At 43.9% G+C, this 27,980-nt stretch overlaps 1 protein-coding gene across 3 annotated transcripts in view; it reads right to left on the bottom strand.

Annotated features, from left to right (window-relative positions):
• The window catches only part of GABRG2 (gamma-aminobutyric acid type A receptor subunit gamma2), a 553,433-nt gene that overhangs the window by 256,085 nt on the left and 269,368 nt on the right, over nt 1-27,980 (bottom strand). For all 3 annotated transcript variants that reach the window (XM_086931400.1, XM_086931401.1, XM_086931402.1), the window contains one exon: nt 23,969-24,036. In XM_086931400.1, the coding sequence (XP_086787526.1) occupies nt 23,969-24,036 (68 nt within the window). The remainder of the gene's footprint in view (nt 1-23,968; nt 24,037-27,980) is intronic.

The raw sequence follows: 27,980 nt of genomic DNA, 5'->3' as shown, positions 1-27,980 counted from the left end.
TGCTAGGACGAGGCATGAGATGAATAAGCATAACTTCTATGAGGATTAGCTAGGTTTGTGAAAAGAAGCTACATGCAGGATGTGCAGGCAGAATGGCGGACCACATCCATCATGAGGTGCTGGCATCATTGAGAGAAGAATTGGAGCAGTAGGACAACTTTGGCGTGGAGATAAAAGGTAAGGAGCCAAAGGTTTATTGTGCCTCTGAAGTAAGAGTGATGGTGCATGCCAATTTCCCAGCAGGCAAAATCAGCACTAGTGCAGTGGAGAGAGGTTTCAAATCTGAGTGGGAATATATACAGCTGTTGGCACCGGAGGCAGATAGGTGAAAGAAGTTCACAAGAGAGAAAAGGGGATATGTTCTCTTCCCCATAGCTCCCCTGTTAACTGCAAGTTGGCCCACGAACAGAAAAAAACACAAATTAATTTAAACACTGAATTTAGTGGGAAAAATAGAAAAAGTGACTAACGCAATCACTAGTCTCTTAGGGGCAAGGGCAGAAGGCTGAAGGCAGCATGAACAACGTTTATTTTCTATGGCTATGAAAACCTGGGACAATGCTTATTATACCTGTTGGGGGGGAGGGGTGGAGAGCCCTGAGGACAAGCCCAGGTAAAGCTTAAACAAGATGAATTCTGTGATCCACAGATTCTAGGGCATTTAGTCCCAAGTCTGGCTTGTCTATTGCAATCATTCAACACAGTTAGCACAAAACAGACATCAAAGTACGCAAAACAGGTAATTGCAAAAAGTAAAAAAATACCAAAAGTCCCACATGTTTAGCAGCAGCACGAGCAGTGACCGCAAATGGGAGGTCGCCCATGGGGGACGCTGATCACAATCTAATCCCAGTCTTTACTTGGTTTATGGAACTGCCAGCAAAGTGATTCAGAGAAATGAGAAGTGCTTGAGGGATGATTCCGAACCACAAACTGAAGAGAGCATAGAGAGTGCACCAAAAGCAGAGAAAACAAATTCCAGAGCTCCACTAAGGGAGGCAAAAAAGAAAATGTTGCTGGCAATAAACGTTTCTTGAGTGTGGGCAGCGGAGGGATTGTTGAAGAACAGCCACAAGAGATTACTCGATTTTGGCTGCCTCAATGTGAAGGAGTCTTTAAGAGTATAGATTGCAGGGACAATGACAGCATAAGCAATATATGAGACGCCTCGGCCACTTTAGCAAAGCGGTATTTCTTTGGGGTGCTCACCTCCCCACTCAGTTCTTAGGATGTCCTACCTCCAGCCATAGTAGCGACCTTCCCCTCCCATACAAGCCCTGTATGATTAAAAGTGTAATTAGCACATTGTGGGGTGACATGGACAAGCCAACCACTGCTCCTTTCGAAACAGATCCTTTCTCATAGCTTGGGGCATGGAGAGACACAAAACTAGAGCAAAGCTCATGCACACAATCTTCAGAAGAGGTAAAGTGGGCTCAGCAATTACTAATGTCCGGCCAATGCAACTCCAGGATCCCAACACAAATATAGAAATAGGATGAGGCATAACTAACCGTAGCAAATTCAATCCACGGACAACGGAAGTAACAACTTAAACATACTAAAAAATGACGGATGAACCTTCATCTTCCGAAATAAATTTAGAGAGGAATCAGATCAGAAGCCTGACACTGAAATAAACACGTCTTCACTTGGGAGATGTTTGAGATAGAGCGTATGTAGGCGCTTCCAAGATATTAGCCAAAAACAGACTTGCCCAAGCAGTTAAACAAGGCATAGAAATACAAAATTCAGACACTGGCAACAACAAACCACAAGATGATTTTGTAACATTGATTTAGCCAATTTTGGGTGAGGTACAAAAGAATAATGCTACCCAGGAAAAGGCATAGAAGGGTTGCCTCTCCAGTATTCAAGCATGCAAAATGTTTTCCTTGTGTTTAACCCCAACGTGACAACACTTTATAGTCATTGAAATCCATGGAAAAAAACAAGTAGTAAAACACTGGATTTAAATGGTTTTAATCCGACATTTAATGACTGGGCTTTGACTTGGACACCAAATTCTATTTTAACACCCACTTTCTATCCAAAATACAAAGACCTCCTGGCAACAGTTTAACCTTCTATATATAAGTCTTTCCTTACAGGAAACAGCTGCACATGCACTGGCTCTATTCTTTAGTGATGGTAGCAAAGAATTACTAGTGGGTATCCCAAACACCCTTGTGATTCTAAAGAGCATTCTAAACGCAGCTGGCAGTCACATTAAGGGTAGTCACAAGCAGTTGCAGCTAATGCTACTGGGCGGGTGCGGGTGAATGGGCAGGGGGTGGAGAATCAGGTAAACACAAAAAATCACTTACCTCCAGGCCGGCCGAATGGCCGGCTGCCACCACCTCTCCTGTTTCCTGCCCTCTACCTGGCTTCTTGTTAGAAACAGGAAGCAAGAAACACCAGGGCAACCATGCTGTCCGCAGCCAATCCCAATGCTGCAATGCCTCATTGTTATTGGGTTGAGCCCAGTGACACGGCGCTCAGCCAGGGCTGGAGGGGTGGGTATGTACTCTATGCAGCTTGCATGGAGAAGAGGGAAGTGCACATGACCAAATAGTCATTGTGCATAGGAGTGTTCAACCACTCCTCCCCTGCTCCCTAGCCCCACCCCACTCCAGCCCACCCGCCCCCTCATGCATGCTGCTGCAGCAGGACAAAATAAACTGATAATAATATTATTTTTTAATCATTTTATTTTTTCCTTTCTTTTGCTGCCTCAGGGCTGTGTGGCGACACTCCTCCGCCTTAGCGGAGGACCCGCTACTGGTCACAAGTGTAATACAATGACAACTATACTCAGGCAGCTACACCGGATCGTACTATCTGCATGCATAACAACCTTGCAGCTAAGATCAATACCTTTTGCGGGACATGCACAAAATGCAGCAGTAGCATCACCAGGTAGGAAATGAGGCTATGTATGAAGGAAAAATGTTGAGATACCAAACCTGCTTCTATGTGCCTACAGTAAGAATTCCAACCCTATTCAAATCGGACAGACCACATACTTTCTCCATTTTCAGAAGTAATTGAAGACTCATTTCATCAAGCAACACCTCATCGCATTATGATCACCTACTGCTGCGGTCTAATAGGCATCCCTTTTGTCTGCTTCTCTGCTTCCCCTCACTCCCACCCACCCCCATCCCCTGGTTCCATTTGCCTGCCCATTGGGGCTTAGTGGGCGTATCCTTATCCCACTCATCCACTTCTGCCACTCACTCTAACCTTCTCCCCAGTATGTTCTATTCACTTCTTGCTTCGGTCTATATTAAATTTTTCTCCTGGCCTGTCCACTCCATTGTCCTTGTACATGTTGAGAATCTCTTGATACCATGTACATATATATATATATATATATTACCTACTGGCTATCGCCAGTAGGAATATATAGTTAGGATTAATTCCCTATGGGATTTCTGAAAATTCTATGTCTAATAACTTTGGCGTTTGTGGACGGAATCGGCTGAAATTTTCAGGAAAATGGCACATTTTGTTTCTGAGCAGCCCCTGAAAATTTGGTGGGGTTTCGTCAAGGGGGGGCTGAGAAAAAAGGGGGGTCCCAAAACGCGTTTTTTACATTGAGTTTTCCATAGGGCGGTTGGACTCACTTTTAGCTCGAACGGCTGAATGGATTTGCACGAAACTTGGCAAAATTGTAGGGACTGTTAGCCCGATGTGCCTTTGCTAGGTCTCAATATATGTGCTTCAGTGGATTTTGAGAAATTAACGTTTAAATCAAGATATATATCTGTAACAGCGCTCCGGGCAGCGATCCGGTCCGCTTACTTTTCGCGTTTCGGAACTTTGCACGCAGAAAGCTGATTGGCTCTCCGGTGTCTGTCAACATTCTAAACAGTCCGGAGCGGCCGCCATCTTGTCTCTCGGTAGGATCGAGAGAGAAGAAGAGGTGAAAAACGAAAGGGGAATTTAATGAAAGGGGGCAAGGTATCCCCCTCTTGACCCCCTAGGAATGTTGTTGGGGTTATTAAAGGGTCCCGTGGGGAAAAGAAAAAAAAATGATTTTTCACGGTAGAAGCGCTTCACGGGCCGCGAACTGGGCCGCAAACTGGTAGCGAAATGGGAATTCGCCATTTTGTGCTTCGTTAATTAAATTAATAGGTATAAGGGGGTGCGGGAGACGTATCCTAATCCCCTATGTTTCCTGAGGGTGGCTGAGGAGGCTGATATATGTTGATACATCTCTTCCAGCGGCTGTGCGTGAGCTTTTTTTTTTTTTGCTGCGTGACAGTCCGGAGCGGCCGCCATCTTGTCTCTCGGTAGGATCGAGAGAGAAGAAGAGGTGAAAAACGAAAGGGGAATTTCATGAAAGGGGGCAAGGTATCCCCCTCTTGACCCCCTAGGAATGTTGTTGGGGTTATTAAAGGGTCCCGTGGGGAAAAGAAAAAAAAAATGATTTTTCACGGTAGAAGCGCTTCACGGGCCGCGAACTGGGCCGCAAACTGGTAGCGAAACAGGAATTCGCCATTTTGTGCTTCGTTTTAATTGTTTAGAGACAAAAATTATCGCCGCACATCGGCCACAATGCATGAATATCGTTGAAAAGTCAGCGATATTCATGCATTATCCAGCAAATGCTCTTAGCCGTGTTATCCACCTTCCATTGGATAACATGGTTAAAAACTGCTCTGTGCGTGAGCTTTTTTTTTTTTTTTTTTTTTTTTTTTGCTGCGTGACGTTTGTTAACGTTCGATTCGATGGAAATCAGGAAGTGTTGACCACCATTTTGTCACTGCGAGTAAATATTTTGTTATAAATGAATCCTTATTGAAAAACATTGTCTGCGCCATCTTGCCTTTTTGTCCAATGCCACAATTTTGTCGTGCACGGCAGCCATTTTAGATGCCTTGACCAGGCCCACTCTCTGCACGCCGCCGATCCTCAGCATGGCTCCCCACCCTCGCAAGCATCTCCCCCACGCACTGGTCATCCCCGCTCTCTCTCTCATGCATGGGCCATATACTTCCCCCCATCTGCGCTGCTCTTCTCTGAGAATCACACCCTGTGCCCTCCCGACACCTCTCTTTCACCCTATTCACTACCGCACCCTCTGACACTCCTCTTCCTCTGTGTCCGATTGTCCAGGCCGGACCTAGGCTATCACCTACCCCTGCGGATGTAGTTTATGGCCCCAGCTGTAGAGAATTCAGACATGCCAACCCTCCCGATTCAGGCGTGTGACTACTGATTTCAGTGCTAGTCTCCCGCCTCCCGATTTCTGCAAGCAAAAACCCGGGGGCATATTACGAACAACTAGCGATAATTTTTGTCTCTAACTTGTTTAGAGACAAAAATTATCGCCGCACATCGGCGATTTTTATCGCAGATAAACCTTGCTATTATCGCAGAAAAGTCAGCGATATTCATGTATTATCGAGCAAATGCTCTTAGCCATGTTATCCACCTCCCATTGGATAACATGGCTAAGAACTGCTCAGGGCAGGTGTTAGATTTTGGAGATATTCGCGCTTAGCGCGAATATCTCCAAAAGTTGGTAATAGAAGATAGCGATGTTAGGGACTGTTTCCAGTCGCTAACATCTTGGCACGCCACTTTGCATGTCATTAGTGATAAGTATCACTGACATGCAAAGCAGGGCCCAAGATGGTCGCTATCTCCTTTTAGCTGTCACTAACTGGTGTTAGCGACAGCTTGGTAATAGGGAGATATTTTTATCTCCGCTTTCTTGGCTTTTAAAGCCAAAAAAGCGGAGATAAACCCCCTTGATAATATGCCCCACGATTCCTTGGGGGTTTCAGCTGACAGGGCTTGGTATTGTGTTACATGGTAATTTTTCCAGGAAACGTCAGAGGGTCGATGCAGGGGTTCTAGAAGAGGTGATAAACCATTTAAGCCTCATGAACAAGCGCATGGTCTTTTAAAGATTTGTGAAGTACTCGGGGCGGCGGTGTGTGTGTGTCCTCTTTCAGGAGCGGGCGGGGGGGGGGGCACTGCCAGCAACTTGCCAGGTCAGGTAGTGTTCAACACGTGCATCACCCTTTCTCTGCCTGCTATTGCGCTCTATGCTTCGGAAAGGTAAGAAAAAGAACGTGCATTTGAGTTTGAAATGTCCGATCCTGCAGCAGCACACTTCCAAAGCCCACACATGACAATAACCCGATTCAAGGCCCCATTCACCCGTTTAAAAAAAAATAGATAACACTCCAACAAAGTAAGATTATAAAACTTTATTAACTATTAACTATAACGAACGGAACAAAAACTAAAAACATTTAAACATTTTTCAACACAAAAAGCAACAATGGTTAGAAGCTGTCTTTTGTGCGAATAGTCCCAAGGCAGCACAACGTGCAGAGTTCTGGACGGCACCCAGGTGATGTCGCCTGGGTGCCGCACTGGTTTTGGGATCCTACAATGCAGCACAGAAAAACAGCGTGGGGCGTCCCGGGTGGTGCGGGGGGAGGCCTCGTCAGTAGCGGTCTGTTGTGCGAATAGTCCCAAGGCAGCAGAACGCGTTGAGATGTTGATGGGACTGTGTCCAGTGTCACATGGCTGACACAACATGTACGACAGGCACCCAGGTGATGTCCAGTAAACTGCCGCACTGGTTTTGGTATCCTACAATGCTGCTCCGAAAATTGGCGTGCGGCGGCCCGGGGGTGGGGGAGGCGGCGTGAACGGGCCTCCCCAGGTGGCGGCCATCTAGCTGAGTTGCGCTCGCTCTTGCGGCTACAGCGTCTCGCTCACCATGTTGTTGAGTTGCTCCCACTCTTGCGGTGCAGCGATAGGCGGCTGCCACATGGCTCTTAAAATGGCGGACGGCTCCTCGGTTTTGGGCCTGGTCCACTGAAATGGCCCTGGGACACCTTGGAACTCGGACGCTTGCCTGCTAGGGCTTGGGCTCCATTCTCGAAAAGCGTCCCCTCAGCCGTGAAGATTCTACAAAAGTCTTGGGGGCCCCCGACTCCCGCAGGCTTCCGGTGGGGAGTGGCTGCCATGATTGCTCGCGGAATGACCACGACGGAGCCACGAGATGGTGGTGCTCTCATGCTGACGCCAGCTTCAGTCTGAATGATCCAGAAACAAGGTGGGGCTTTCATCGTTTGGGAAAAAAAAATGTTCTAAACCAATGAAAAGTGTTATTTTTAGGTCATATGACCAAGCCTTCCATCTTTAGGAAACCAAAAGTAAAATGAACCAATGAAAAGTTTTATAAACAAGTCACATGACCTGTTATGCGGCATAGGGCTACAAAAAGCGTAGAAAATCCGTTGGCACGTGAGGCGGCGTCAGTAGCGGACCGATGTGCGAATAGGCCGAAGGCAGCACAACGCGCCGAGATCCGGATGGCACCGAGGTGGTGTCCAGCAAATTGCCGCACTGGTGTGGCCATCCTACAATGCTGCGCCGAAAGACGGCGTGTCCAGCTGAGTTGCGGTCACTGTTGCGGTACAGTGACTCGAACGCGCCGAGATCCGGATGGCACCGAGGTGGTGTCCAGCAAATTGCCGCACTGGTGTGGCCATCCTACAATGCTGCGCCGAAAGACGGCGTGTCCAGCTGAATTGCGGTCACTGTTGCGGTACAGTGACTCGAACGCGCCGAGATCCGGATGGCACCGAGGTGGTGTCCAGCAAATTGCCGCACTGGTGTGGCCATCCTACAATGCTGCGCCGAAAGACGGCGTGTTCAGCTGAGTTGCGGTCACTGTTGCGGTACAGTGAGTCGAACGCGCCGAGATCTGGATGGCCCCGATGTTGTGTCCAGCAAGTTGCCGCACTGGTGTGGCCATCCTACAATGCTGCGCCGAAAGTCGGCGTGGGGTGCCCCGTTGGCTTATGAGGTGATGTCAGTAGTGGACCGATGTGTGAATAGGTCGGAACCAACACAAGGCGCCAAGATCCGAATGGCAAGTCCTGGATGTTGAGTGCCTCAGTTGAGAGTTCTGAGCAGTGCTTGTAAGACTATCTGAAGTTTATTATAAGAATCAGAGTAAGTTGAAGACTGTCTGAAGCTTATTTGCACCTTTTGCAGCTTCACTATTGCCCAAGGTGGTGTCCAGCGGAACTTTTTTCCTTTTCCTTTCTGCTTCTTTTCCTACAATCCGTTTCATCTGAAGACACGACCAGGTCCCTGAATGTGTGTAGGGGGACGCTATTGAGTGAATGAAAATGGCGGCTTGACACAAAGCTGACTCAAGCGTTACTGTTGATGCTATACAGACAAAAATTGGTTTTCAGTTTGTACATTCTTCAGGTTTTTTTTTTCCATCCAAGTCTGATTGAGAGTTTGTAGAAAAATGGCTTCAGATTTTCCACATACTACTCTTCAACATTCTTCCTAAATGTAACAATGTGAAACTCACTAGGAGAACGGCTGTTTCTGTTTCCTTTCAAAATGCTGCCAACAATATTTTCTGAATGGAAGACACCATCTTGTAGCATAAAGGGCCGAAAGGGGTTCTGGTCTGGCCGATGGTTGGTGGAGACATTTTGACTATATCTTGGACCTGCCCGGCCTCGCCCAAAATGGCGCCGGTATAAATGGGACTCGTAACTCCTTGCCCGCAAATGTATATCTAGAAAATGTTATTGTAAGTGGCCCTGTCCTATTTTAATTACAAAATGTATGTCCACCGATTCCGCAACTGTTAGACACCTTAGTTCTTGCAACCTAATGGCCCGCTCGTTACGTTCCTCTACAGTGTAAATGTCTCCTCATCATATACGATTTCAGTTTGCTCCGTGGCCGGCCCACGTGGTTATAGGCCCGTATTTGTATACTGACATTTTCACAATAAAGGTTTTTAAAACAAAACACGGTAGTAGTATTTACATTGGTAAAGTTTTTACTTTTAGTCACTGTTTTCGAATCAGTAAAAGGCAAGTGAAATAAAGCAGTCCAATTACATGACGGATAAAAGGTATAATATGTAGGAACGCAGTAAAGATAAATGGTCAAGGGCAGTTGTGTTTTCCACTCCTGCAACATAAAGTGATCGATAAGAATCTGATAATCAGGCGTATCGGCGACTAAGACAGCAGGCCGAATCTCTTTTACTCAACGGCTCCGTCATGGAAGGAAGAAACGCCCTTTTTCTCGAAAAAGGAATATATTTTACTTGCAAGACAGTTGTAAATTTTCCGGGAAAGTACATTAGCCTGGAATATTATAACATATGTTTGAAAAAAAAATATTGTTCGAAAACAATAAAAAGCGTAATTTTTAGGTCATATGACCAAGCTTTTCATCATTAAATTAACAAAAGTAAAATGAACCAATGAAAAGTTTTATTAACAAGTCACATGACCTGTTATGCTTACGTTACGCGCTGCGCGCCGCGCCTCGGATCACTTCCGGGTGCGCTAACGCGGCGTGTCATATAACGCATTACGCGACAACGTAGGTCAAGAATATAGTCAAAATGTCTCCACCAACCAGCGTTCAGAACACAACCCCTTTCAGCAGTCCAAAAAGTTCTGTTAAATGACAACAGAGGTGACAGGCAACAAGAACCATCAGTCAAAGAGGGGAGGGCAAGTTCTTCTCTTCCGGGTCATGTTGGGGCGCTACCGGAACTGATCGAATTGGTAGTCTACAGTGTTTCTGGATGTTTCAGACTAAAGCTGGCGTCAGCATGAGACCACTACCATCTCGTAGCTCCGTCGTGGCCATTCCACGAGCAATCATGGCAGCCGCTCCCCACCAGAAGCCTGCGGGAGTCGGAGGCCCCCAAGACTTTTGTAGAATCTTCACGGCTGAGGGGACGCTTTTCGAGAATGGGACCCAAGCCCTATCAGGGAAGCGTCCGAGTTCCAAGGTGTCCCAGGGCCATTTTAGTGGACCAGGCCCAAAACCGAAGAGCCGGCCGCCATTTTGAGAGTCCTGTGGCAGCCGCCTATCGCTGCACCGCAAGAGCGGGAGCAACTCAACTACATGATGAGCGAGACGCTGTAGTCGCAAGAGCGGGCGGTAAACAGCTGAATGGCGGAAGAGGCACAGTGTAGCAAAAGCGGGCGGAATGGCAACTAAAACGGTAAAGGGGCGCCCCACTACAGCTTGTCTTCAGGTCAAACGGATTGTGGGACAAGGTCCAGAATTGAAGAGTCATCAAAAGGCAAAAAGTTCCGCCGGACCCCGGGAGCCGGCCGCCTATGTCGGGGGCGATCTCAGGCTACACCAGTGCTATAAGACTTGGGGAGGGTGTCGGAGCCAAGCGTCTTCTCCGAGTCCATGGCCATCACACCGCCCCTCAGGGGCCTCCGTCAAGCTGTTTAGGAAGCTAACATATCACATTGTTTTCTAATGCAGTCAGGTCCACAAACGACACTCACTTACTTTGAGAATAGTGAAGCTGCAGTAGGTGGAAATAAGCTTCAGACAGTATAACAAGCACTGCTCAGAACTCTTAACTATGGCACCCAACATCCAGAACTTATGCTATTTGAGAATGGCAGTGACATCGAAGCATCTCAGGGACCAAAACCATTAACGTACTTTCACGTATGAAAATCTTACTTGGGGAGGGGGCAGGAGCGAAGCGCCCCCTCCCAGTCAGCGCCACCACACCGTATGTTGAAAATTTGAAGCCATCGTTCTACAAAGTCAACCAAACTTGGATTGAAAAATCTAGAAAAATGTACAAACTGAAAACCAGTTTTGGTCTGCATAGCATCAGTAGCAACGCTTGAGTCAGCTTTGTGTCAAGCCGCCATTTTGATTCAACAAAGCACAGGCATTGAAAAAGGCTCAAATTCAGAACTCTAAACTATGGCACCCAACATCCAGGAGCTTGCCATCCGGATCTTGGAGCCTTGTGCTGCTTTTGATCTATTCACACATCGGTCCACTACTGATATCATCTTATAAACCAACGTTATGTAAATAGTTTTTTAATAAAATGTTTTACCCTGTTTCTTTGCTGGTGTGTTGTCTATATTTTTAATATTTGCATAGGGTTTGTCGTTATTTTGTGCGGGATGGGTGATGGAGCCGAGCTGTCTTGCAGCCCTCATGGTGTGGAGCTCAGTTCATCTCACTATTTTCGTATTTCTCATGAAGGGTTGTTCCTAATATTTCTATTTTAGCGAGGTCAAAAAGAGATCCAATTAGTGGCCTACTGATTTTGCTCGATTACTTTTATTTTTTTTACACGATTTTTCACTATCTGCAAAGACTAAACAGAGTATTGCGACTTTGTGCTTGTTTGTAAATAGAGAATGATCCAAAGAGAACCAATTCTAAAACAGTAAATGCTTGGACAACAATCAATCAAATGGAGAGACAAGCAGGCACGACGGATTACAACGGGGGCAAAGGCTTGCGTTAACTACCGTTCACTATCTGCAAAGAGAGAGTACTACTAAGACAAAAGAGGGGAGGGGGGGGTGCAGCGTTCAAAGCACATCAGCGTGCATAAATACGAAAATGTTTTTATCTATCACGTACTTGACATTTTAAAGCTTTTCATATTTGCTATTAAAAAACCAATGAAATTCACAGAAAAAACCATAGGTTATAGTGGATATATAGTTAGGAATTTGCATTTACAAAACCTTGAAAATTCAATGAAAAAACCATTGGTTTTAGGCCATATATAGTTAGGGATTTGCATTTACAAAACCTTATTTTACTCGCATAAAACCATTGAAATTCCATATATAGTTATAAGCGCTAACTATATATCGCGCACCCGCAATCCACTGCTGATGATGTCACATATTACATCATTCATGACATGGTTAGTGACATCACTGATGACATCACTGATGACATCTCAAATGACATCACTGATGACATCACTGAAAACATCTCATTTGACATGACTGATAACATCACTGATGATATCATTCATGTGATAATACGATGAACCTCTTCAGACTCTAATATAACCTTAGATACAATCAGTGTAAACAGACACTCACAGACTGTCACTCATCCATGGAGTTACTCACACACCTAGTCAGTCATGCAAAGAATCAATCACACCTCCATTTCCTCAACTATACAGTTATACAAACTTTACTTATTCAAACATATACTAACACATATTTACTCTATTATACAATCCCTGATACAAGTTCACAATGATCCATACAGCCACTCACACATTCACTGGCTCTTATGCACAGTTATTTATATATGTCAACTCTCACATGTACTGTGTTTTACATATGTACTTACTTTGACATGTAGCACTGAGATATCCATTCACTCTCCAATGCACTCATGCACACAGTCAACCGCCCATACAGCTGTTTCCACATGCACTTTTGAAACCATACATCTAGTGAATCAACTGCTCACACATCTATGCACAGAGTCATACACCTCCCAGCCACCTACACACACACTCAGTATCCCATACAAATACTTGGGCAACCAATCAATAACCCATATAGTTACTCATATAGCTACTTATCAACACATGCAACAGTTTACAGAACAACAGACATAATGATGCACAAATTAAGACAGTTTAGTCACTAACCCATGCACTCAGTGAGACACATTTAATCACTCACTCATACAGTCAGTCATGCACCTACTAAATCCTTCATCCAGACACTTATATATCCACTCATTCTTCAATATGTAAGAGATATTTTAACTTTACAGAAACATACAGTCACTGCATGTTGTCATCAGTGATGTCATCAGTGATGTCATTTGAGATGTCATCAGTGATGTCATCAGTGATGTCACTAACCATGTCATGAATGATGTAATATGTGACATCATCAGCAGTGGATTGCGGGTGCGCGATATATAGTTAGCGCTTATAACTATATATGGAATTTCAATGGTTTTATGCGAGTAAAATAAGGTTTTGTAAATGCAAATCCCTAACTATATATGGCCTAAAACCAATGGTTTTTTCATTGAATTTTCAAGGTTTTGTAAATGCAAATTCCTAACTATATATCCACTATAACCTATGGTTTTTTCTGTGAATATATATATATATACATATATATATATATATATATATATATATATATATATATATATATATATATATATATATATATATATATGTAACAACAATTCCAACCACTTCCGTCTCGCGGCGAATCAGGAACTCAGACCGACCACAGCTTTTCAGGCAAGGTATAGATTTATTTTGTTCTTACCCCACAGCCAGCAACGATGCGTGTCGGGCTTCAAGAGCCCTTGATAAATGTATATATATACATTTATTTTATAGTCTCTTTCATAGTGCCATATTTGCCAAGCAATTAGGCCATAAATGTAATGTCTGACTTTCCAACTGCCTGACAAAAAAAACGTTATGGGCTAATCATACAGTAAAGATGAAATGTGTGTCTATGACCTAATACTTAGTTTGAAAGGAAGAAAGAGATGCACGATGTGTACCTATTTTGTCCATGCAAACTGTATTTCTGAGTGAAACAAAGCAATTTTCCCTTGAATAAAATGCATGCACTGGCCAAACACAGAAATGAGATTTAGCATGACTCATATAAATGGAATTTATTACCTAATGTTATACCTATAGTGTCATGCCCGGGCCAGGGACACTAGGACCCTGGGGCAAAGGGCAGAGGCCAGAGGACACCGGACACCGCTTCCGGTTAGGGGACCTCGAGGGCAGAGGTCAGTGAACATGTAAGCAGAGCAACGATCTAATAAAGAAGACCTACCACCACCCATCGCGTCCTGTCTTTCCTGGGGGCTGCACAACACGACAACTGGCGACGAGGACGTGCGATCGTGTGCCCAGGATTGAAAAAAGAAAAGGAAGCTGCCGTGTGTCGCGTCGAGGGACGAACAACATCATCATCGAGACCAGGAGCCCACCCTTTCTCGTGTATATGCGAGAAAAACGGCACGGGAGCCCACCCCGACCGTCGCTGACGGAGAAGGAAGCGTTCTGCCGTACTCGGGTAAGAAGAGTGAAGAAGCCGAGTGAATTTGCGCAAATTGAACAAATTGAAAAGATAGATCTCGCGATAAGAGCGGTGGCCATCTTTAAGTCAGGCGGCAAGGGCAAATCAGCGCGAAGAAAAATCGGGCGGCCATTTTGATGTCAGGCAACGCTCCGATTGGTCGCGAAGTCTCACGAGACTGCCGGTGGCCATTTTGAGGTCAGGCAAATGGACCAATAGGAAGAGAGAACAGCGTGGCAGCCATTTTGAAGTCAGGAACAGAACGAAAAGCCAGTGAAGAGTGCCAGAAAGAGCACAAAAGTGACAAAGAAGCACACGCAAAGGCAAAAGAAAGAAAGGAAACAGTGGAAGAAGGACACAAAAGGAAAGATTAAAGCACAAGTAAAGGCAAAGTTATAAGAAGCAACAAAAGAGTACCAAGAAGAACACCAAAGAAACAATAAAGCACAAGCAAAGTCAAAAGGATGGCAGAACCAAAAGTAGAAAGACAAAGTGCACAATATAGAAGACCGCTACTATTCAACCTATCTGAGCCACAAGTAGGCATACGATGGGAGAAAGGGGTCAGGCGTTTTGAGAGGTATATGGAAGCCAACGATCTGACTGAAGTGAAAAAACTGGGTTGATTCCTAAACTTAGATGGTGATGATATTGAAGATCTATTAGTGACACTACCAGAAGAGGAGACTGCCACCTATGACAAACTAAAAAAATGCCTAACAAAATGCTTATCACTAGCAAGAGTAGAGGCAAGGGCAACAGCACACGCAAAGGAGATGGAGCGAGGAAAACGTGTGGAACAAGCACATCGCATAATAAAACAACAACCGCACGAACGGCTGGAAGAAAGACAGAATTAAACAGATGCCGAAGAAACAATAGGAAGTAACATGCGACAGGTGCGGACTTGAATTTCCACACAGAGGCCCATGCCCAGCATTTGGCCAGACATGCAGGAGATGCAATGGAAGAAACCACTTTGCCAGCGCATGTCATGGACTGCACTTCAGGAATGACAGAGGAAGAGTGGGAAGACAACGAATGCCGCCAAGCAGGCATGTCAGACATGTCGAAACAGGAACAAGGAGCTCCTTACTAGGGTCAGGTGAACAAGAGCAAGATGAAAAGGCAGAACGACTGTATCTCATGTCGGACGCCATTGTCGAAGTCTCAGATGAGGGTGACAAAGAAGAAAGAATCTGTCTCGCGGACAAAAACAAAATGAAAAAGAGAGAGTGTGTGACCATAAGTGTAGGATCACACAAAGCAAAAGTTTTCCTGGACAGCGGCGTAACATGCAACATCATGTGTGTGTCGGAATATGAAAAAATGAAAGTAAAACCAATACTGAGACCGTCCCGAGTTGAAGTATTCACCTGGGAGTCCCGGACACCCGTAACAAACATGGGAAAATTTACGGAGGAACTAATCTACAAAGATCAAAAGACAAAAGAAGAAATTCACATGCTGAAGGGAGACATTCCAGTACCATGCCTAATGAGCAACATCACAGCCCAGATGATGGGTCTCCTCGAGATGCCTACAACATGTCAAAGAAAAGAAGCATCTTGAAGGAATACCCCAAGCTACTGCAAGGACTAGGGAAGTTAAAAGGACGGCAAATAACGCTACACATTGATGAAACCGTGAGGCCAATAGCGTAACATCATCGGATAGTGCCCATACACCTGCAGCCGCAAGTAGAGGAGGAGCTTGAAGCACTACTGAAGCAAGACATAATAGAGCCAGCAGAAGGACCAACACCTTGGGTGTCACCGATAGTGGCAGTACCAAAGAAAGACACGTCAAAAATAAGAATCTGTGTCAACATGAGAATGCCAAACAAAGCGATTGAACGTGAGAGACACCCTGGACCGCATCTGGATGATATGATCAGCTGTCTAACAGGCACAAGGCGTTTCTCTAAACTAGACTTATGTAAGGGATATCACCAGTTGGAGCTTGATCCTCAGTCTCGATACATCACAACGTTTTCCACACACCTAGGTCTCCTCAGGTATAAACGCTTGAGTTTTGGAATATCGTCCGCTGCTGAGATATTTCAGGAAACAGTACGACAGGTAATAAGGCCAGTGAAAAATAGCTTAAATTACAGCGATGACATTCTGGTGTTTGGCAAGTCGAACGAGGAGCACGACAAGGCATAGCTCTCACCTACAGCAGGTGGGTCTGACACTGAATGAAGCAAAATGTGAACTGGAGCGAGATGAACTGGTCTTTTTTGGCCACATCTTCTCAAAGAAAGGTATGTAAACATATAAATAAATAAAAACGAATGTTGTTGCGCGCATTCTATCGCATTTGGTGATGCAGTGCATGCAACGAAATTCATTTTCTTTTTTTATATGTTTACTTACCTGTTAAACTCCGTAATGCATACATTACTACCCCTCACCCTGCCCCTCCCCTTCCCCATGTCACCGCCCGGCCGGTACTCCCATTACTGGCTGCGGCTGCCAAGGCCACTTTACAGTTGCCCACGTTGGACAGGGGCCCCCATATAGCTTTCCGACAGCCTTTTCATGGCAGTCTTCCCAAATGTGTTGTGTTTTCCTAGATGAAGGGTCGTTTGCCTGCTCTTCATCTAAAGATGCACTACATATGATGTATTGTTTATTTAAAGTATTATTATTTGACGCAATCAATACTACAGAAAACATGTTGAGGATATTTCTACACGGTATTCTGCATTCATCTACCCATGCCTTGCAAGGCAATGAGAGAGAGAGTACCACAAATCTGGAAATTGCCGGATCTAGATATATTTAAAATAGACGTTAAAAGTCTATTTCATATTTTTTTCACAGCTATTAGAAACACAGCATCTACTCGTTTCCTGACCCACTTATCTAGAAATGGATGAAGATATGGTGTCATATTCTGCGGATCAATGCCGAAGGAAATGAAAACAAGACAAAATTCCTTCTGCGAAGTCGGCTACCATTATCCTGTTTTGGGCATCTCAGTTCGTAGGAGCTGGCACGTTTTGTGAACTGATGCAAATATTTGACGGAGTAGTGCAAAAGTACAGATTGAACTACATTAATGAGCATTGCAGCTGAGACACCGAGCTTTGAAAAACTGCTATTTGCCAACATCTAGCAGTGTTTTCATTATTCATTTTCAAATGTTTCTCTCGCGTACACATCAACAAACAGCAGTACATCATTGACCTTTCAAAGTTTATCACCTTCACAAAAGGTGCCTCAAGGAGACCAAACTCTACTGAATCTGCAAAAACAACCAGTGGTATCAAAAATGCTAATGTTGCACAAACACGTTCAGATGACGAGCATTCTTCGCCATGTTTTGCTTTTCTTGCACCAGATGTTTACATTCTTTTCTAAAATAAAATCTGACAGTGCTTGCAAAATTGTTGAAGTTTGCCGAGAAAACAATGTTCAGATCTCTGCTGAGTGCACAAATTAGCAGACTGGCTCCTACAATGACATTTTGCAAGCCTTGAAAGGATTTCAAAATTATATTACAGATTGTAATGTATAAACGACCCATGCTCACCACCCTACGATTTGGTTGAAACAATCAGCATAGCGTAAGACCCCTGTAGTGCAGGAGAACCCTCAACCCATCACGGGCCCCCATTGTTTCAAGGGGGCCCAATTCAGCCAAAGATGATTGAATATCTGGAAGTAATGGCCCTTCTTCATATTCTGCGGGAGGAAAGGGGAGGGGGCTATCAGTTTGAGTTACTTGTAGAAAGTGAGATTTTGCACGGGTTGGAGTTATTTTGGAAATTCAAAAATATTAAACCCTTGAATTCCTTTTAGGAAGTAATCTTGAATCGTATTTTTGGGCATTTATTCTTCGTTTATTGTTCATTTTACAACTGCTGCTTTTAAATTGGGATGAACGAGTTGCTCTCACAAACTATTTTTGCACTGCCACTACCCTTAAGGGGGGATTACTCGTGTGGGAGAGAGTTTTCAACTTACATAACACGAGGCACTTTAGCAAAACTTGTCCTTCCTTGGTGCCATTTTTGCACAGCGTGCACTTTCATTTTAAGGCTTCTCATGCACTGACTTTTAAGCTTTCCTCCTTATGATCTCTTAGTGCTTTTCTTTTCCTTGTTGCAATTCTGAGATGCCATTTTAGAGGGGTTGGCGCTCTAGCGCTTGTTGTCTACCCAGGAATCAGGTGCAGAAGCGCAAGTATATGAGCCTTGCTCTTAATAATACCGCTGCGGAGCGGACACATAGAATTCCATTTTGGGGGTAATTTTGAATTGTATGTTTTGCCATTTTATTGTTCATGTTACAACTGTTGCTTTTAAATTGGGAAGACCGAGTTGATCTCACAAAGTATTTTTGCACTGTGACTGCCCATAGGGGGGAAATACTCGTATGTGTGGGGCGAGTTTTTAACGTACATACCACGAGGCACTTTAACAAAACGTATCCTTCCTTGCTTCCATTTTTGTACACTGTGCACTTTCGTTTTAAGGCTTTTTATGCACTGAGTTTTAAGCTTTCTCTTGGTGCTTTTCTTTTCATGGTTGCCGTTCTGAGACGCTATTTTAGATAGGATGGCACTCTAGCGTTTGTTTTTCCCAGAAATCAGGCGCAGATACTCAAGTTAAAAAGCCCTGCCTTTACAAATACAGCCTCAGTGCGGACGAGCTCAGGGGGCGTGTCAAAGAATAGCCCGTCAGTACTGGTCCTTGTCAGTAAACTGCTTCCCTTGCCACACAGCTCCGCCTGGTAACAGTTGCCCCCTGACCCTTCCAGATCCTAAATTTGAGGCCCTGATCCCGATGGTCCAGTGGGGACCATCTCTGCTCAACTGCAGCTCTATGCCCTCTGTTTTTCTGCTTTCGGCCTTTTTGCTCCTCTGCTCTTTTTTCACCTTCCCTTTTACTTGTTTATTGCTTTTCTTATTTAATATTGGTGTTTCCACTTTCTCCTACTTCTCCTCTTTTTTTGTGCTTTTTCTCCCTTTCTGTGCCCTTTCCACTGCTCATCCACCTGCGACCCCCCCCCCTTCCAGTGCTGTTTTCCAGTTTTCTGCTTGCCGCCACCCAGCTGTCCAGCCCTCCCCTATCCCTACTTAATGGTGGCCGCTGCACAGCCGCGCTGCTGGCATGCCAACGGCAAGCCTATCTGTCCCTATCTGTGCCTGGACCACAACCAGTGCCAAGGACACTGGTCCTCGGACATCCACCGCTGCAGCTCCAGCACCCTCCACCCCCTCACCATCAGAAGTTCCACTGCCTGCCACTTCGTGCCGCCAAAGAACACCCAAGGCTAGTTTACCTGCTTCACTTGCACCTTCGCCTGCCTCTGCACACCAGACCCACCAACCGCACAACGCTCAAGAACCAGACCCAACCACCTCAGATGTATCCTACTCAGCACCCGCTCCCTCAAAAGACATGCTGTGGAGATCTGGGACATGCTCAACTCCACCCCTCACCCCGACTTCACTTTTTTACAGAAACCTGGATAACCACATCTCAGCCCAGGGCTTCATAACCGCCATCCCCAAGGTTGCAAAATCAATCAACCACCACATCAACAACCGCAAGGAGGCATCACCAATCACCATTGTACACAAATACACCCTGCGCCTGACAACCACATCTGACAACCACTCACCCGACATGAAGCACCTCTATTTCTAGATGCAGATGAACACAAACACCACCCTCTGTGGCACCCTTATCTACAGACCGCCTGGGCATGCCCCTCAATCTGCAAAGCCATAGCAGACTTCATTGCTCACCACGCCCTCACATCACCGGACTACATCCTCCTCGGCGACCTCAATTCTCACCTGGACAACCTCAATGACCACAACTCCTCATCCCTACTGGAGAACCTTGCCACCATTTGACTTAAACAACTGGTCACAAAACCAACCCAATCAGAAGGACACACACTCAACCCCATCTTCTCTGAAAGCAACAACATCTCCATCAGCCACACCTTTGAGCCACACTGGATCGACCACCACTGCGTCCGCTTCTCCTCCACTAAACAACATGTACGCCACCATGCCCACAGTGATCCTAACAGAAGTGGAACAAGGTCACCCAAGACCAGCTCACCACCTTCCTCAGCAAAACCCCACCACCGACATCCATGGACACCAACACCACAGCACGCAACCTCCACCACTGGATCTCCAACTGCGCCAACACACCGGCTTCCCTCAGGCAACCAGGCCTCCAAGAATGGCAGCTGGTTCTCCCTTGCCCTTCAAGAGTCCAGGCACACCTGCAGGCAGCTCGGGAAGAAAGGGAGGGGCAGCACCGCCAACTGCTCCATCGAGTCTACCACCTTCCCAGAATATGGAAGCACACAGAGATCAACACCCTGCTGAAGAAACCCTCAGCCAACCTGACGGACCTCAAGAACTACAGATCCATCTCTCTGCTCCCCTTCCCAGCCAAAGTCATAGTGAAAGCCATCAATGCCCAACTCTTCAAGTTCATCGAAATTAACCACATCCTGGACCGATCCCAATCGGGCGCCAGAAGCAACCACAGCACCAAGACTGCTCTCCTTGCTGCTACAGATTACATCAGCACCCTACTCAACCAATGCAAAACTGCTGCCCTCATTCTCCTAGACAATTCAGCTGCCTTTGACTCCGTCTCCCAACACACCCTCTGTTCAAGACTCCACAATGCCAACATTCATAAGAAAGCCCTACAATGGATCTGCTCCTTCCTAACTGGCTGTACACAGAAAGTCAGACTTCCACCGTTCAACTCAGAACCCACAGAGATCAGCTGCGGAGTGCCTTCAGGATTCTCCACGAGCCCTACACTCTTCAACATCTACATGGTCCCACTTGGAGCCATTTTAGAAGCCACAGACTCAACATCGCCTTCTATACCAACGACACCCAGCTGATTTTCTCCCTCACAGACGAGCCCACAGGGGTCAATAGCAACTCCCACAACGAGATGAAGGTAGTCACCACCTGGTTGAAGGAGAGTTGTCTCAAGCTTAACTCAGACCAGACCGAAGTCCTCATCCTGGGCTCCACCCCATCTACCTGGGATAACTCCTGGTGGCCTGCAGTGCTCTGAACACCCCCACAACTGCAGACCACGCACAAAACCTCTACATCATTCTGGAATCCTCATTCTCAATGAACCGCAAAAGTAACGTAATTTCATCATCCTGCCTTCACAAAGTCCGCCAGCTTTGTAAAATATTCAAGTGGATCCCCACCAAGTCCAGGAAAACAGTCACCCATGTGCTCGTCAGCAGCAGACTCGACTCCAGCAATGCATTCTACACTGGCACCACCCAGAAACGCCAAAAGAAAGTGCAGAACATCCAGAGCGCCTCCGCCTGACTCATCCTGAACATTTTACACTCCCACCAGACATCTCTGTTCCACCCAACTGGCCCTGTCCACCACCCAACAGATCTGCAAGACCATGGCTGGAGGAAGACCTTTATCCTACCTTGCTGTGAAGACCAGGAACTCCCTGCCTCTACCTCAGGCAATCAGCATCACTGCTGCAATTCAGGAACGGCCTCAGCACCTTCCTCTTTAACTAACAGTGCAGGCCACACGTTAGACTGCATTTTTACTAACTACAACAGACTCCATGTAAAAGATGCTCTCGCTTTGAGTTGGATGGACCATTATATGATTAGTTTCACTCTTTCTTTTACTCAACTAGGTGTTATCCAAAACTGCTAAATGAGGGGCATCTTGCCCATAGAAATTGGAATAAAATCAGAACAGAAGATTTTTGCTCAGCCGATCTGTAAGTGAGGTTGATATTTACTTAGAACCCACGGAAGAAGTGGTCTCTAAGTGGCTTGAGACAGCCTTCAGATAAGACAGCTCCTTTAAGGCTGACAGGTCCCAAAAAGGGAAATGAGTCTGCCCAATGATTCTCAAAGGAATTGAGAGAACGTAGGCAGCTCTGCCATAGGCAGGAGAGGAAATGGCACAACAAACAAGATATTAAGGAAAAGGTCAAACATAAAACCCTCCTTGCTACAAACAAGGTTATGATCTCCAAAGCTAAAAACACTTATTTTACAGCTCATATCGCTTCAGTGAAAAACTCAAATAAGGAGCTTTTTAAAGTGGTTAAGAACAACAAGGTCTAATCCCTTCAGTTGAAAAGAGACTACGATTTCACAAACATTTTGTGACAGTCTGGCTAAACTTTTTAATGATAAATTCTCAACATTTAGGCTGAATTCAACTTGGTCATAACCCATGTGGAGGAAGGGCTCAGTAACGATATTCCTGGTGGTACTCCTCACCAGTTGTCTTTTGCATCTGTGTCAGAGCTTTGGGTCAAATAAATCCTTATGGGGATTAAAATAGGGTCTCATTGAGACCTATGCCCCCCACAAGTTCTGCAGTTGGCTCCTGACCTGTGGCTTAGTTCTTGGAAACATTTTTCATCTAGTTTTGAGATGTGGTGTTTTCACTGATGGATGGAAGTAAGCTGTTGTTATTCCACTCCTCAAAAAGTCTAACGTAGATCTAGAGGAATTGAAGAATTACCACCCTATCTCTCTTCTTCTGACTCCTGCGAAATTACTTGAAAAACACCTGAACAACATGCTAGTCAAGATCATCACTGACCATGATCTCCCAGACCCTTCTCAAAATTTCTTCGGAAGTGGCTATAGTACTTAGTCAGCTCTCATTGCCGCTACTGATGTGGGAAAAATGCAGGTGGACCAAGGTGGGATTGCCGTCTTAGTCCTACTAGACTTGTTGGAAGCCTTTGATACCATCTCTCCATCACAAATAGTTATGCGGTTACAGCAAGTAGGGGTGGGTGACAAGGCATTTAAATTGCTTCAATCTTTCTGGCGGAGAGACTTCTGATTGTTAGCTGCGGTCAGTACAGTGCTAAGGTTTTTAGTCTTTCTTGTAGAGTACTACAGGTGTCCGCTCTTAACCTCACTTTTTCTAATTTGTATGTCATGCCATTGGCAGCCCTGGTGCTATCTTTTGGTATCTACGTGCTGTCATATGCAGACAATACTCAATAATTGAGTCCTTCACTGATAATCATTTTGAAACAGCTGAACGTTTTAAATGCTGCATGACAGGGTGAGCTGCTGTATGAAGGAGATTCAGCACCTTGGTACCTGCGGGTTAAGAGCACTTTACAAATTTCCTTTTCATTTCATTTCATTAAATATTACAAGTAAGGTGGTCGTACCATTTTGGGACTGCCGCAACTGCCAGGTGACCGCATTCTCTGGCAGTGACGCAGTGACATGGGGCTGCAATATGCTTGGCAGTGCCGCTGCAGCACAGGCAAGCATATACTGAGTTTCTCCACCCCCAACCTTTGTATGGCAGTGAGCCTGCCATGAAAAGGCTGATGATGGGCAAACAAAGGAGCCCTACAAGGCCTCCAGTTCCCCCTGTACTCTGGGATGCATGCAGGGGGGCACATGTGCGCACCCCTGTGTGCATGCACCCCCACTTCCTGAGCGGCATGGACTTCACAGTCCATGCCATGCAGGAACTCACTTGGGCATTCCCATTGCTGTGCCTTTTTCAAGGGCACCAAGGTGGAAACACCAAAGGACAGCCTGCCAGAGTAAGGAGAAAACTCCTAATCTGGTGGCTGGGTGGCAGGCAACTTTGACGGTGCAGGCGGTGGTGTGCTACCCCACTCCCACACCGCCACAGTCGTAATAAGCCCCTTAGTGCGAACAAAAGATTACCCCTCTGGTCCCAACATTAGCCTCTGGATACTTTCTCCATCATATTTCATTACACATTTCACATCCAATGTGTGAAAAATGTTTTTTTAAACTTTTTAAAGCACTATGTTGAGTTCACCTGAGCACCCGTTTTGCACAAGGATCATTTTACTAAACAGTTTTCCTTAATATTTTCTCCTTAAGATTTCTATAGATTTTTAGTCAAGCATTCACTTGGATAAATCTTTGCACAAACTGCTCGCAGAGGCAGAGAGTTCTAGTTACAGTCTTTCATTCATACATCTGTCCAGACAGCAGAGCTACAATTATTCAATAATATATAAGTCATGAGATATGTATACTCACCATGTTAATGGCATTCACCGGACCGATGCTATTTACATACATATCGGTGTGTATCACTGTTGGTTTCACTGCAACAGAAACAAGAATGCTATTGGTATGAGTTTACTTAAAATCGAAATGAACATAACAGAAACTGTCTATATAATGTCTCTTTATCTGCAGTCACCTGCCTGGTAAAGGCAGTCAAAGGAACTGAGTAACTGTTACCTGTAGCCGTGTATGAATACTGAAAAGCTACATCTAGCTGCATTTCCTGCACTGCTTCTTCTCCAGAGTGCTGCTCATTCTATAATTGATACCTTTTTTAGCACTTTCTTTATTTCCTCCATGTTGAATTCTCAAAAAATAACAAGCAACAATGCAACGAGTAAAAGGGACATATCTCAAAGTATATGCAAATTATGCTTTCATTTATACTGAGAAACACTTTGCAAAAAAATATTTGAAGCCATATTATAGCAGTCTTTAGAGGTAAGTACATTTCATAAGTATTGACAGTAGTGCAATTGTCGTATGATCCATTTGCTCTGGATACTTTGGAAAATCACAAATAACCGGAAATGGAGAATGAAAACTCATGAACTTACAGTTACCAACTTTGGTTACAAGCACCCAGTTACAGTTTAGCCTGGTCAGTGCACTATATAAAAGTAGACGTTCATCTATTCACTTAATCACTATGCAAACGCTCACTTGGTGCAGTATTGACGTATACCATTGTGGTGGAAAATAAGCAAATGAGAACAAGCACACAAAGAAACAGAAAAAAATGTTATTAAAACAAAAGTGACAGTATTAATTTATCATTTCAGGTGGTCCAGAACACTGCACCCAGACTCTTATCAGGACTATTTAGCAGAGACAATGTTCATAACCAGCTGCGTTTATATCACTGGCTACCAGTAGCCACCAGAGTGAAATTTAAAATACCGATCATGGCACATCGAGCGCTGCATGGAGGTGGCCCACTCTATCTGCAGAGGCGTATTGTCTCTTATGTTCCTGCACGTCTTTTGCGCTCCTCGTCCCTCCACCTTGCTCAACTACCTCGCTTTAAGCGTCAGGGGATGGGGGGCAGCTCTTTCTCAGTTTAAGCAACGACCGCATGGAATGCCCTTCCTTTGGTCCTGTGTTCTATCCAGGATCTAGCGTTTTTCAACAAAAAAATTAAAAACATACCTATTCATCTGATTTAAACTGTTATACCCCAATGGTTCCGCGATGGGACGCTCATCATTAGCCGTGTGCGTAATAAATTCATGTAGCATAACATTTCCTGAGACCGTTCTCGTGTAACCTTCTTCTAGGAGTTTTCATTTCCTAGAATTCAGACTACAGCTGAAAAAGCATGCAAATGTTTCCTACAGAACACCTCTTCCCCTTTCAAGACTTGAAATTGCAGACATTCCCAATAATGGATTGAAAGTTGTTATGATCATTGGCAGCAGCGGCTCCGCTAAGGCAGAGGAGTGTCATCCCACTGCTCTTCAGCAGTGTAAAAAAGGAAAAAGAAAATGATAATAACTGGCCGTTATTATCATTTTATTTTCCCTTGCTGAAGCCAGTTTTGGTGCTGGGTTGGCCTGTGTCACAGCCAGCAATGGGAAGAAGGGCATGTGCACTTCAGTGCCTATGACAGTTTGGCCGGTCATCTTGGGCCAGTCAAATAGTCATGCACACTTAGCATTTTCTCCACTGGGCTGTGATGCACAGCCTGGGTGGAGAACATGCACAGGCTGTCAGTCTCTCTCTGAGTGCCAAACCTTGGCACTCAGACCAATCATGATTCTGCTGTCATGGTGACAGGAGTATCATGATTGGCTATGGGGAGCCTGGGTGCTTCCTGAAAGAGAAGCGGGGGAGAGATGATGTAGGAGAGATGGCGTGCAGATGTAAGTGAATTATACTTTTCTCAAACCACCCACCCCACCACCCCTGTTGTATACCGCCTGTCACTAAGCAATGAGCATAGTTACCCCAAAATGTTAACAAAGCCAAGAGGTCTAACATTTTTTTTAAAAATCATTGCTAAAATCAATCGTTTGGGCTTGGAAATGAAAATGCAAGCAAGACCTAATACCTTTGTTGATGTTTGTTCATACTTCATGCTCACCCCCACTAACTTCTGTTTCTGCACCCTAGACTTGCCAAAGACACATGATTTAAATAAAAAAGATATATTAAAAATCCCACAGTCAAAAGTTGCATTTATATGCCAATGGAGATCTGAAAAGGTGAAAACAATGCTTTCCTAATGGAGGTCACAGGGGTGTTTAGAGGTCCTTCCAATCAGAGAGAACTTTCTCTCTAACTGTAAGCATTTACTAGTACCCAAAGGCATCAGACAAATATCATGGTTCACTCAAGTAATATAGAAATTACAAATATTGTGCAACAGGAATATTGTGTCAGAAATATAGAGCACAAAAATATTGCTTACCTATACATGTACAGGTAAGTACAAAAATATATAGAAAAAACTATTATTTTTTGCTAATGACAAAAGAAATATACAAAATACCTTTTTTATCATATATAGTGAAAAAAAGTAAACCATAAATATTTTAACATATACCATTAATATATAGTAAATTACATATATTTAAGTAATATTTAAAAATATACATATACTAATGAAATCAAAAACACACACATATATATGTGTGCTTCTATACAAATATATCATGTAAACTATTTAAAAAATATATATTTTTAATTTATATTATAATTTTCTAATTTATTTTAATTTACTAATATGACAAATATATTTACATACAGATACAAAAAAAGTTAAAACGAGACAACTGAACTGAAAAAATATTGATATTAATGCCAATTTGATCATACATAAAAGGTAATTATTAAACAAAAATACTTTTCACCAAAATTATCTTATCAATACATATATATATGATATATATATATATATATATATGTATGTATATATAAATGAAATACATAAGTACATAATAATATATATGTAACCAATATAAACAAAACTATTAAATTCTAGGAATAATAAAAAACATCTTTTCACTCCACTCCAGACAGCAGTGGAGAAAGCGTTGGAATCAGGAGGAATACAATTACCCATACCCACTCCAATCTGTGAAACTCAGGAGAGATAGCATTCACTATTCCCACTCCATTCTGTGCAACAGTGAAGAGAGAGCAGTTCACTTGATGCAAATAACACTTTTTACCAACTCTATTAAATACCCAATATTGTAAAAATCTAAATATAATCTAATATAATAATTATATATCTACATTTTAAGAAAGATTAAACACATAACATTAACATGACAATTTCCCAAAAATATTATTAATTAAAACATAGGGAACAATACAAATTTAATTGACATAAAATGTATAACACAATATACATATTTAATAATATGTACAGTTTTTCTACATGAAATTTGGATATACTTTGTTTGTCACAAGTACACTATTCACTGATGTCACTTGGTTTTGCACTATATTTGATATGATGACAGTTATTTGTATATAATGTATAGAAGTGATTTTTTGATTCAGAAAATGATATAAAGAAAATATAGAGTAATACTTAGGTCGTCCTTCTTTATTTATTATAAGGATTTGTTACACTACTTTGGAGGTGTTGTGTTGGTTCTATTAGGAGCAGTGTAAAAAATCTGTTTGGATAAATCACTTGTTGTTTGAACCCGACAGAACCGTTATTTTTTAAATGACACCATTGAAATATGGCAGGTGGATAAGATGGTTCCAATGGTGGTGGGACCGCCAATTAAGAGCTATCGTTGGCAGTCCCAGCATCATCATAATCGGTCCTGAATTCGTTACAACAATTTTAACATATATATTTTTGACTTCGATAGTGCTTGCCTTAAAAATTTATATTTTCATCAAAGATATTCCTGCATCTTGATATTTGTGAATCAAAATGTTTAAAAATTTGATATTTCCAACTCAATATTGTTTCCGAATACCAAATATCATTGTAGTCAGGCTGCATTATTTTTCAATC

This window comes from Lissotriton vulgaris, chromosome 7 (genome assembly GCF_964263255.1).
Source record: "Lissotriton vulgaris chromosome 7, aLisVul1.2, whole genome shotgun sequence".
In the NCBI taxonomy this organism is placed as follows: domain Eukaryota; kingdom Metazoa; phylum Chordata; class Amphibia; order Caudata; family Salamandridae; genus Lissotriton; species Lissotriton vulgaris.
This window is presented reverse-complemented; position numbering and strand designations above follow the sequence as displayed.